General features: G+C 44.0%; 1 protein-coding gene across 1 annotated transcript in view; it reads right to left on the reverse strand.

Annotated features, from left to right (window-relative positions):
• The window catches only part of STAC (SH3 and cysteine rich domain), a 62807-nt gene that overhangs the window by 36070 nt on the left and 13363 nt on the right, over positions 1-13374 (reverse strand). Inside the window, exon 2 of the mRNA XM_057431473.1 lies at positions 3202-3478. Within this exon, the coding sequence (XP_057287456.1) occupies positions 3202-3478 (277 nt within the window). The remainder of the gene's footprint in view (positions 1-3201; positions 3479-13374) is intronic.

Genomic DNA, 13374 nt, shown 5'->3' on the forward strand with positions numbered 1-13374 from the left:
TGGAACCTTCCCCAGTCTCGTACAGCCAGTAGGAACACTTCAACTCCTGTCTTTAAGGTGAGGTATGAAGCACACTTGTAATACTGCCTTTTCCCTTTTGAATTCAAAACAACAGTTTCTTTTGAGTATGCTGCACTGCACTCTGGGATGCATGAAAGGCACGTGAATGAGTATGTTTGCATTACACTGATCCTAGTAAACCTCTTCCTCTGAACGCTGAAATCGATTACATGTACTTGGCCACTATCTGATGACTCTACTGTCAAACGAACACGCGCTGCATCCCAAAGGCAACACTTGGCTCTTAGTGCCTAACAATCAAGGAGAGATGATGCACGTATTTTTTTGTAGGAAGATAACGTGTCACATCCCTTTGCTTTAATTTTGCCTTGAGAAGAGCAGCCCAAGGAGCCTGCTGCCTCTGCTCCCAGTGTTCTGCTCACTCTGAAGCTACAGATGGATTCTGCCACACCAGGGAGGCTGAAGTACGTACTGCACGTTCATGCTACGCGCAGTTCATCATGCTGCCCTGTACCAAACAGAGCTGCTCAGTTCATAGATCAGAAAGCCATTTAAGGTGAACCTGGAAACATCCTTGGTGACAAAACTGAAACCATCCAAAGTCCAGCTGGGATTTTCCTGGACTCTTTCCCCCACTCTTCAAAACATGTATCTGTCTTCGCCTTTATTCTCATCAATAAGGAATTTAAAGCCATAGACTCGTTACTCTCCAATGTCACTGCCCATGAAAAGTACAAACAGAGAGAACAAAGAGGCTCCATGTTGCAAGTGCAAATTCAGAGTCCCTGCACAGGAGTGAATTTGTTTCAGTCTGTCTTTGGGAGCAGGCTGGACAGGAGTTCCTGGGAATCTGCCTGTTCCGCTCCCCCACCAGCTGCAAAAGCTGTACAGATTATAACAGAGCTGCAAACAGTAACATCCAGACCTCCCATGCTCCTTAAAATACAATACAGCAAAACCAGGCATGACTGCAGTAAGGATCAAAAGGACAGAATTACAGGAAGAAAGAAGATGTCTATTTAGAACCAGGCCATCTAGAGTCTAAAGCATTATAAAGCAAAACCCTCATCATCTTTTCTGCTGCACCTCCAGCCAAAGATGAGCTGGAGGAGGTGAAAGCAATTCACCTGACTCAGCCTGCCACCAGGCAAACCAGGCCGCATTAGCTTCTTCAGCGACTATAAAAGGCTTCTTCCTCTAATGAAGTAGCTACGTTACAGACCAGAAAAGGGAAGTCCTCAGAGGATAGAAAAGAATAGAGCAAGTTCAGAAGGCAGGTGGGGTTAAAACTGGTATTTCGAAGCTCAAAGCTATGCTTCAGGACTTTCCTATCCCAGATTGCCCAGCAAAGGAGAAGGGCATGGGTGTTTACGAGCTGGCGTTACTCCCTGCAAAGTTTGCTGCCAGTATTAATCCATCTTGAGCAGCAGTGTTTTGGAACAGTATTGCTGAGTCGTACAGATCTGTGATGATACTGATCTCCATACAACGTCATGGAAAGCTGCCAGGAACGCAAAGGACTTATATTTGCAGCATGTATTTGTGAAACTAAGCCTCGATGAAACGTCTATCTGTGTTACAGAAGACAAGTTCTGGGCCTGCTCCCACAAATGGGTTATTTCAGCTACCTATTCTGTCTTCCAGACTTCCTTTCAGTACCTGCTCTATGAACTTCCCTGATAGCAATGCTTTACTCCTTCTCCCTTTGGCTTGTTCTATCACTTAAAGTAGAAAAAAGCTTAAAAGACTGGAAAATAGCACCAAAAACCTGGGATCAAAGTTTCTCTGTTTCCCTGGATTCAGTACAGCTGTGCTGCAGAGAGGATGAAATCAAACCTTGTGTTTAATCCTTCACTTCATGGAGGCAGGATTGTCTTGCACGAGCTTTAATGTTCTACAGACATCTGCCTTTTCCCATGCACACAAGTGGGGCACGCTGAGCACCCTTATGTGGGAAAGGAGGTACCATTCTCTGAAAAAGGTTGAGCAATCCTACCAGCACCTTTCAGGAGCTCATCATACTGTTATCTGAAGGGCAGCGATTTCCATGCCAAAGGACAGGAGTTTCTTACAGTAAGCTAGATAAACTACAGACAATAGTTTGTGCTCAAAGACCTGTGCTACTTCTGCATAAAGCTAGTGTTTTATTCCTTATCCTGTGTAAAAACTCGGATAGTGTGTCACTCACTTTCACGCTGGTACACTGCCACCAAATTCATTCCAGATCTACTGTACTGGGACAACTGGATGATCTTAAGGTCCTTTCCAACCCTAACTATTCCATGTTTCTGTAACACCGAGTTACAGAAACAGTACATAACACACCAGCCAAAACAACATGAGTTTCTAGGGCCAGACTTCTGAAGAGCAACTGCTGCAGCTTCCCGCCGTGACGATGGTGCACGTTCTACACCTCCAACCACCAGCCACCACTGCTTTCCTGACCTCTCCTTGCACAGCCCCATAGATAATCTGCAGCATCTTCAAGCATCTTACCTTACACGCAGGGCTCATTATAGTCTTGAACACTGCCAGGGATGGGGCAGCCACAGCTTCTCTGGGCACCCTGTGCCAGCGCCTCAGCACCCTCACAGGGAAGAGCTTCTGCCTAAGAGCTCATCTCAGTCTCCCCTCTGGCAGGTTAAAGCCATTCCCCTTGGCCTGTCCCTACAGGCCCTTGTCCAAAGCCCTTCTCCAGGTTTCTTGTCAGCCCTTTATGTACTGGAATACTGTTTAAGGTCTACCTGGAATCTGTGGTCACCACAGGTGAATGCAAACTGGGCACAATGCAGGTTGTGAGGGCAGACGCAAGTTGCAAGACAGTTAGCGTTACTGCTGGGCAAAAGAATTAGGATAAGCATACACAGATTTGCAAGATGCATTTCTGCTGTTTCGAGTGTAACATACAACCATATTTGTGCTTAGTGCTCAGTATGACCTGAACGGGAGAAGAATCTGACTCCAGCTGAAACCTTCACCTGTAATTTGTGGTAACATTATATGCCTACAAGGCAAGAGATCTGTCAACAGATGTAGAGCTTGTATTAACCAGTGCAGATGTGACAGAAGTCTGGGTCCTTCCGGCATGAACACCCTCAAGCAGACATCCGGGCTCACATTAAGTCACGGAAAGGTCACCCTGCGATCCCTAGCGCGGATTTAACACACATCACTCCTTACCGACAATCATGTGGTTGCAGACGTCGCAGAAGGTGGGCTTCTTGAAGATGTGCTCCTGGAAGATGTGAGCCTTGTTGTTTTCTGGCAGCTGCGGGACTCTGCTCGGGGAGGACGCCTGGCTCTCGGAGCTGGGGAGCTGCCCGGTGCTCGTGCTCACCTCAGGCATCAAGTCCACTTGCAGCTTCACGTCGCTGTTAGTCCTCTGGAAGAAATTGTCCGCGCTTTTACTCCGCAAGCTTTTGGTCTTGAAGGAGAGCGATCGCTTCAGTTTCTGCAGCTGCAACAGAGAAGCCAGTCACAATCACAGCCCTTCCCTCTCCAACGGCAAGGCAAGGCTCCTGCGGTTGGGGTGGGCTGCAGGCAAGTGAACCTGGGAGCCATTGGCAGACCCTGAACAATAAAACTGACTTTAGAATTTAACCAGCAATTTCAGAGCAAAGAAAACACATCCCAAAGAGAAAATAAACTACCCTACACATGCCTTCTGATAGACAATAAAGCCCTGATGAATGCTTCTATTGGGCTTTTCTTTCAGGTATGAGAGCAAAGAGGTACTGCAGAGAGTTGTACGCGTTGAAGAACATATCCTTATAACACCTGAGGAGTCTTATTCATCCTTGCACGGTCCTTAAGCAGCCTGTAAAGCCAGTTCAGGAACCCCTGTTAAAAAAACCCTGGTACAAGAGGAATGAATCCAGTAAAGATGTTTGAAACGCTTGTATTTCTTGAATTTGGCCAAAATGGAGATTTCATACAGTTTTGACAGAAATTCTTGTTTTCTTTTAGTTCTTTTTAAATGAAAGAAGGCTAAGGAGCAGTAACAGTATCATTAACTAGCTAACCGATGGTTAATGTATTAATCAATGCCAGTTAACACACATTTACATATATTCTTGTGTGTATATATATCTGAACATATATATGTACATATCCATGTATTGTGCCTTGATTGTCAGACTATTGAGGACTGCAATAAGGCATTATTAACTTAACTTTGTTAACTCAGACTCTTCATCTATCAACTGTCTTGCACTGTACAGATCCTCTCATCCTTCCCCCCCAAAATCAAGTTTATGTAAGGCTGAGAAAGGTGCAAGGTGAGGCACAGAAGCTATCAGGATATCAGCTGCACGTGCTTGTGGGTCCGTCACCTCCAATGGCCCACAAACAGAGGCCAGGTAAAAGCAAAGCCAGCTCTGCATCCCCTTCATGTTTGCAGTCTCTGGAGCCTAATGTCAGTGTACCACCTTTCACTCAGCACTATTCCAACCACTGCACGATCCTTTCAATCACTGCTGCAATTCTCTGGGCAAGTGTGATGTAACAACCAAAATTTTCCATGCCACCAGGCTGTCTGTGGTATCCAGCAGGAATGGTTTATCTTAGAGACTGTTTATGTTAGGAGCAATGATGATTGGGAGTCATAATTCACACTAACAGAAAGGGAAGGAGTTCACATGCTTTCCTAAAGAAAGTGTGGCACTGGTCTGTAACACTGAGTTGCCCCAGGGTGCTTGTGAGTGCCGAACTCCCTAGGTTCTATTCCTGATCCATCCATTTTCCTATGGTGCAGCCAAAAGCACTGAAGGAATGCCACCTTCAGACACAAGCAGCTTGCTCTTGGAGAAAGGAGACACTCCAGCTCAATTCCCCATGGTTCACAATGAGCTCTTCCAAGTCCAATAAATAGGCAAAGGGCTGCCATTGCCTCCAGTTAACAGTGTTTGGGTTTGTGACATGGGAGCAAACTGCATTCTGCTCCCTGAGCTGTTTCTCCTTAGTGACTCTGGGAGTAGGCAGAGACCAGAGCCCATCCAACATGCACCACTCTCACCCACAACTCTCTCGGGGTTCAAGGGATCCAAAAGGAAATACCTATTTGCAAGAGACTCTCAGTCTCTGGGGGAGTGTGTGAATAAGAGCAATTAAGTTATGATATGCCAGCTACCAGGTAAGAGCAGCTTCTGAAGCTCTTTCAGCTGAAGCCAAAGTCGTGGATTAGCTGAGCCTAAATCTCACTGTATAACTGCACCAATAAAATGCGAGGTCTTCTCTCTTCTGCTTGGATGTTAGTCACAGGCTCCTGCAATCACTGAGGTTACTCAGTCCCGAGGTTACTCCATCTCTCCAGTGACAGCCAGGAACTCCACAATAATTCACCCCCTTCCCTCCTCACTGAAGTCAGGCCTCATTAGTGCAGCAAAACACAGAGAATTACACGGCCCCAAGGTGACTGAATTGGCATTCGTTATTGATTGCCCATCCATTTCCATAGAGCCATAGGAAGTTAATTACATTTCAAAACGGGGCTTCTTGCGCAGAAAGAAGACTAAGCTGTGCAATACAGGATTTGTTTTACCATGAAACAGCTGTCCTAGTCTGGACAATGCATGCAGTGTATCATAAGGAGCTCTGCATTTACTACCCTCACCCCAGTCTCCTTTGCACAGCCATTTGCCAGTCAAGGGATGTACCAGCAGCTTTCCCTCTCCCAGGCAGAGAAGCCAACAGTTTTCCAAAGGTTAGTCCAGCATTCAGGCTATGCATGTCCAAACACATGCATGCACACCATGCTGAGCATACAACTGTGCATACCCCATGCATCACCATCACCAATAGTCAGAGCAGGACACACACATACTGAAGAACAAGTTGATCGAGTTACATTCACATATTTGGTAGGCATCTCTGCACAAACCAATAGTGCTGAGATTCCCTGAGCACTGTTCTGTGTCAACGTGGTTAGGTAATTTCCAGACAAGGTAGGCATCCTTGTTGTTACCCAAATGCAGATATCATACTCATCTGCATTCGCATTCAGGCTAGAAGATGCCTACATATTTGGCTTGCACTGCATCCCTGAAACACCAATGGAATCTGCAGCTATTATACCCCAAACAGGCTACATGTGTACAGAAGTGACTATGCCAAACTGCAGAACATCAGCAATGTTTAGTATTTTAAATAGCTAATTACATTGCTCAGTACTGTTAAAAAGCACCTCTCAGATCAAAATGGTTTACATTTGCCTCAGTGAGAGCACACAGGGTATGACTGGCATCAGGTCTTAAAATGTGATCCAAACCTCATTTCTCATACGGGCTCATGAGAGAATTTGTGCAGATAGTGGAAACTGTCAAACCATGAGAGTTTAAGTTCTGATTCTGTTGCAGTCAATTAAGCATCACCTCACTTGTTTAAATATCACCAGCTCCCCATTTGGAAGTTTGCTATGACCTATCCCTGTTCTTTCATTGGAAGATTTCAAATGGAGTAACAGGCATGTAATCGATGCCCGATTTCGATCTGCTGTAAAGCAATTTAACGCACTTGTGATTCCACTGGCTCCTAATAGAGCTGCTACAGCATCACCTCAGACAGGAATCAGCTCTCTCAATAGTATGCAAAGTCTACGATTTATCATTCCTTTCTGCAGAGTGCATGAGTCCAAAGTTGAATCTTAGGAAGAAATGCTCCCAACCTTTGGATAAACCAGGGTTGTTCTGCACTCAATACTTCAGTGAAAAATCAGGTACTGGGACTTAAGACAAAACCCCTAAAGCAAGCTCAAGAAGGCTGTAGGAACCATCTTTGAGATAAACCTCCTAAACTTCCCAGATTTCCTCCTCTGCAAGGAAGGCCACAAATTAGTTTCCATTGAAATAAACATTAGATCCTCATAAGCACAAGGGTTTTCCTGGACTTGTGATACCAGTCACACAGCCTCCGAGTGACTGCACGCACCCACCCTGCAGGCAAGGTAGAGATAAGTGCAATAGCTCTACCTCAGAGCTTGGCTGACCTTTTCTTCTCAGTATCTTCCCCAATCTCCATCTTCATCCGAGACATTGAAAATTCAAGCTTTAAGGGATAAGGAAGCCCTGACAAATCACAGCTTACCTGCACCTCCTCTGTTCCTAATTCCCCTATACTCAAACCCTTTAACTGCTAAAACCAGAGAATAGCAGGCAGAAAAAGGACAGCTATTGAAATCCCTTCCTAGTGTTAACTGCTTTTGACTTGAGTGGGAATTGCACCTGCCTTCACTGAGAATTTATTTGACATAAACCTTGGAAACACAATTCTTCTACAGTATTGATTCAAGAACTTCCCATGGAAGTTAGGAAGATATCAGTGATTTGAGCTCTTTTATATTCCTTAGCTCTGCAATTCCAAAAGGTAATTACCCACCCTGTAGAGTAATCTGTTCAAGCTCCTAACTGCTCACTGGTACTCTTTTCCCTTGTCTCTCCACTTTACCTACATTAGCAGTCAGCATGGCTCAGTAGAAGCAAATCTGGAGAGCGAAATGGGGGCTGTTGAGGACCCAGCATACAGATCCTACACCTTTCAGGGCACAGAGTACTCTGGACCAGCCCAGCAGTCCTGCTGTGCATTAGGTACAAACTGGGAGCACAAGCAAACCCCCAAGTGGTGCAGCCTGTGGTCTACACACCAAAACAAGGAGGGGTGAGCAGCAGCATCTGGGAGATGTGCTTTGAAACCACGCTCCCAAATCAAACTAAAATGCAAAGATAGGTGCCCCTAGGCCACCACCACTTCTCTAGCACAACTTCTTCATCGCACCTCCTCACCATTCAAAAGAGTTCAAGGAAAGCCTCACTCTCTCCACATCACGCACACAAATGCTTCGTTACCTTTCCTGAAGCTCCCTCCGTAAGGCTCTCAGGGTGAACGGTGGTCCCTGGGAGGACAAACTGCATCTCACATTATATTACGTTTGTTATGTTTGCTGGGGCCAAAAAGCTTTGGTGTTCAGAGCAACCCTCACAGAGCCTGCCCACTTCATCTTATTTCCCAATGTGCTTGGTCTTGCTCCCTTCTCAACCACTGCTACTCATCATTGCTAGCGGCAGAGGCTCCTGTGCAGCGTGGGGCCAACAGGGAGATTATCTTTGTACGCTTGCCCTCTTAACTCTCTTCCAGGAGAAATGAACAAATGAATCATAGAATCATAAACTAGATTGGAAAAGACCTTTAAGTGAACCAGGCTTATCAACCCCACTTTACTGACAGACCATATAACCAAGCCCTCATTCTCAGACACCAGCCGTCTGCTGCACTGCTATTGCACTAACAATAAAAAACAGAGATACTGCTTGCTCTTCTCTACCCCTTTCTTCATGCTAGCATTACCAATATGATTAGATGGATTACAGCTAATATAGGGTATTAAGAGAGCTGGAACGAGCCATCAAGCCAGTTTGATCCCTGCAGTCTTTATAAAATGCAGCTGTTTTGTTTAGCTATGCAGACTAAAAATGCTCTGCCAGCGTATTTCACTCTGCTGCGAGACAAACATCCACTTTCTGTAAGGAACTGCTGCTTCCTCCTTACAGCTTCTTGGGGCAAGTTTCCAAATTGACTTTTACAGGGTTATAAAAGAAGGACTTGAAACACAGAGGGCCTAGAGGATGTTGCGTAGATTCACTAGAGAGCACATCAGGTACATGGGATGTTACCCAAGGGGACTCAGACCAAAAGCCTTTCAAATAAGGGAAAGAACAAGAGTCTTGATGAATGGCATCATGGCATCTCTTCTACTGACCACAGTCCATTTTCTGGGGCAAGAAGCATTCAATTTGTATTAGCAACCCTCAGAACATACTTCAGATGCTAACTAGATTTGTGGAAGGACTGGATGTTACCAGGGTGTAAGCTAGCCTGGCAGCATCGCTGGGTTTCAGCTAACTATGCTTAGGAGTAAACAAGGAACCAGCTCAAACAGAAGTGCTTATTTTTATGAGCATGAAGGCTGATGATTTTCTTCTTAGAACTGAGGGATACAAAAGTAAGGTATTTTGGGGCACAGACAAGGGTGGGTTTTATTCCTGGATTTGATTTGAAAATGCACTGTCTTGGTATTTTAATGAGCAAAAATAAGATTATGACATGCCCAAAGCCAGTACACCAGTTCATAAATCACATGTATGTTTGCCTGCTGATGAGAGAAGTACCCTGTCTTAAAGCATTAACAAGATAAAAGGATATTTCAAACACTTAACGGGTTGGTATTATTTTGTTGGCAATGCACCCATGATAAAATTTGTTAGCAAGGCTGATTCCTTTCCTACCTTCTTTCTAAATAATAAATAGTACAAATAATCTACTGGTACAAATTGAATTAGCTGAACTGACTTCAATTGTAGCTGATTTATACAGTCCCTGTCATGTATTTGTGCCTGCTCTAGCCAGCTTTCTTGGAAGCTGCATCGTTTTAATCCACTACAGACAAAGAAGGAGTGCTCATTACTGCAGAATCTGCTACGTATATCTTGTGCTTTCCCAAACAGATTGCATAGCTGGCATGGGAACAAGTATGTTTGTTATTGTTGTAAAAGTAAAGAAATCAAACTGTCAGCTTGAATACTGTGTTGGAATAGTCAGAGGGGAGACATTTTCCATCATACCTAACAATAACATTGTTCCTGATTTATTGCATACTTCCAACTAATCTGGTTGGCTCTCGCTGCTCTGATCGTCATCCTCGCATTCTCCTCCCTGCCCTATACTGGTTTTGATACTCACTGATCCTCAAACCTATTTAGGATATAAACCTTTTCAGGCAGGGCTCTTGCTGTGATTTGGTTTCACACGTAGAGTCCTAACTGCAATGAAATGCTCTGATTGGCATGCCAGAGCCTAACAGCGAAACTCCTGAGAGAGCCTTCGGGTTTGAAAGCATGAAGTCTGAAGGGATGCTCAGTTGTCACTGCTCCTACAACTGTCACTGTGAATCACACGTCCTCAGCCCTTCTCTGATGTACTACATCGCTGGCAGCTGCACGCTTACATCTCTAATTGCCAGACCTCTAACTCATGAAGAGGTACAGCCTGCACATGTAGCCAAGCAGCGTGTTGGCTTAGCGGACCTGCTCATTCTGTACAACTCTCTGGTTTGGTTTAAACCAAGCTGAACAATTAATTTAGTTCTCAACAGCTGTTCCTGCAGTTGGTTTGAAAGTACCCTACAGTTTTGGGTACTTTTTCTTCTTATACTGCAAGGCACCAGGATTAGCAAACGTGAGACAAATGTGTTGAACACAACAAGTGTTGAAAGTTTTAAGGCCTGAAAAAGATGAAAGTCTCACTTGTGCTCCGAATTCCTTTATATGGCTTCAATTCTGAACAGGAAAGGTATCAGGAGAAAGAAATGCAAGGTAGGGAGTGACAGATTTGAAGAAACACAACCAATTTATTAACTATAACAACTGGCATCTAATCTCAGGGTAATCCTTTTCCTCCAATAAGTTCAGAATAGCCTACTTAGTCTTAAAGCATAAAAAGAGTAAACTCTGTGTTAGATACTCTGCAACTGTGACTTATCCTGAGCTCGTATTACCTTCTCTGCCAACTATATAATCATATTGACTTCAAAAGACTCACAGTCATTTAAACACTTTAAAACAGCTTGTAAAAAGGAGGAAGCATATGCAAAATAAATACAGTGATACCTGTATGCATGTCAAATGCAGCAGATTTTAATGATAAGTAAAATCCCACCCCAACACGTGTAATAAACCCATATATTTAGCCAGGACTCTCAATTTCGACATGCAACAGCATTGTTGCCGTTGTGCCGTATTTTGGTGTATTGTGCTGCTTTCTTTCAAACAATTTATATTAAAAAGTGTAACACAGAAAGAAAAGATTTCATTTAACCTTTCTCTTTGTGACAGATCTAGTCTCTAGTGATATCTCTTCAAACTTTCTAACGGGTTAGATTCAAGTTCAGCTTGGTGAAAACACTTGCGATAACACTAACCAAGGATCAGGTTTAGTCTGCTTCGAACAGAGAGAAGAAACGGACTCTGTCTCAAAGTTTGCTGCATTTCAAGCTAACAACAAACAATATCTGTCAGTCAAGCTACACTGTAGCTTTCTGAAGTTTATCATCTGGTTCATGGAAATCAGATTAACTCGGGTCTGCCGAGTTCATTTTGTTGAGCTCAATGGTTATCAATTCTTCCCTCTCTGCGAATATGTGCATAAATCAAAGCACATTAGAAATCAAACTAAGCAACACTTCAGACACTACTAAGCTTGTTGCTTGTTTTGTATCAGGGTTGCAAGATGTTTTGTCTCTTTGATCTCCTCTCCTGCTTAACCCAGCAAAAGAAGAGCTGCACCTCTCAGGAGCAGGGGGACAAACAACAAATCTGGTGTTTATATGCAGGATTATATCCTCCCTGCTGCTAAATAGCTGTTCCAACACGGGTGGCACCACCTGTGAGAGATCTTTTGTAATCCAGTTTATGAAAGGGGGCTGGTGGAATAACCAGCTGCAAACCTCTGGTTTCATGGTCTAGCAATTGAATTGCCTGAGTCTTTCCTCCTGAAACCAACGGGAAAGCTCATGAAGAAAGCAGGAAACAGTCAGGGAAAGTCAATTGTTTTTAACACACACACAAAAATCCCTATATTTTCCGTTTCAACACAGGTACGTGCTTGCAATGTCTTGTTTTGTACTTTAGGTTTCACCTCAGGCATCTGGTTGCTAAGCAGCCGGTCATCTCCATACTTTGTCCCCATTAGGATGGGGGACACAGGGTTATCTCTTGCTTCCTGACATAGAAGGAATTTGGACTGCTACCTCCCAAAGGTTTCTTTGGGAATCCTGCAATTTGCTGCCCTTTTTGAACATGTCTTTTCCACTTCAGCTTCTAAATGGAGCCACGATTTCCCTGCAGTAACTCTGGATTTACCAATCTTTGCTGTTGTGTAAGTAATACAATGAAATTTGGAGATTAAAAGGCTGGATTTCAGGGTAATGTGAAGCCAGGCAGCCCTGCTGAGGTGAAGGAAGCTATGCTGGGATCTACCCGCTGAGAGTCCTCAATAATAATAATAGAGCTTGCATTTTGCTGCTTTTCCCTGTCATGAATATTCTGCAGTGGATGTGATTGCAAATGTAAGATTAATCATCCTTGATTGTATCTTGTCTCTGTCCATCCATGAAGCGTACATCATTATTTGCCACTAGTGATCTTATGAGAAATTAAAGCTCAACACAACCCTCTTGGACCATTAGCATCCTGCTAAAAAGTGCTGCTCTACCTCTAGCAATAGTTTCCACTGATTTACTTTACCCGTTTGTTTTTCCTCTTATATTTATCTTTCTTTTTTTCTTAACAGAGGTGTTTTACACTACTTTAAATGGCAGCATGACTCTTGAAGCAAGCACGGAAATACATCTGGCAGGGAGGCCAATATTAACACAGGGCAAATTAACATCAGCACCAGATCCCGTGTACTGGATAACCACATTTGTACCATCTTAAAACCAAGACTGAGATCTACTGGGAGGTGTTATAGTTAATATCCTGCCAGTGTTTCCACTCCTACTTCTGGGGTTCAAACTTGCGCTGTTTAAATTGCTTCGCAATGAAAACATGCGAGTGCTCAGCTCTACAACAAAGTTATTGTCACTAGGCCAAATGCTAAGGTCTCTCCTCACTGTTAACTCCCGCTGACTGCAGCGAGCATGTTTACTGAATAAAGGCTTGGGGCTTGGCTGGGTGGTTGGGTTTTTTGTTTTGAAATGAAACTTTCTGGGTTCAATACTGTTTTACACTATGCATTAAAGCCAAAGGCTTTCTGCTCGCATGCAGCACAAAAAGACACCTGGCCACCTTCAGCATCCTGTCATCTGGCTGACTTCATTCAACCCTTCTCTGTCAACCTCCACTCCTCCATAACCAAATGTAGATAGATCAAGGGGGATACCCTATGCTTCTGGCTTCTTTGGTCTTTCCTAGACACTTGTTTCAAGTTCATACTTTGTGTGAATTAATTCTGCCCAAATGTCTCACTTAGCTGCTCTGCTTTAACCCAGAGATGATGTTATTTCAGTTCCCAATCAACGAAAGGGCCAGAAACACACTGCCAGAATTTGGGTGCTATATGGTCTATTGGCTTAAAACAAACCCCTAAACTTTGATATTTTGGCTTATTTGATCCTGCAGGTTTCTGCCCTCCCTACCTGTTCAGAGAGATACAGATTCAAGTTGCACAGTGTGCTTCCATCTTTCCATTTCAAGCCCATCTCAGTGGGAGATGGCGTAGGAACGTCTGCCTTACAGAATATTAGCAGTGTTTGTTGGTGCATTTCCAATTTTCCTTTTTCACAGTTTCCTTCCCCTTCTTGTGCAT

Source organism: Pezoporus wallicus, unplaced genomic scaffold, assembly GCF_028554395.1.
Source record: "Pezoporus wallicus isolate ANWC-B61680 ecotype Strahan unplaced genomic scaffold, APGP_CSIRO_Pwel_v1 scaffold_11491, whole genome shotgun sequence".
Classification (NCBI taxonomy): domain Eukaryota; kingdom Metazoa; phylum Chordata; class Aves; order Psittaciformes; family Psittacidae; genus Pezoporus; species Pezoporus wallicus.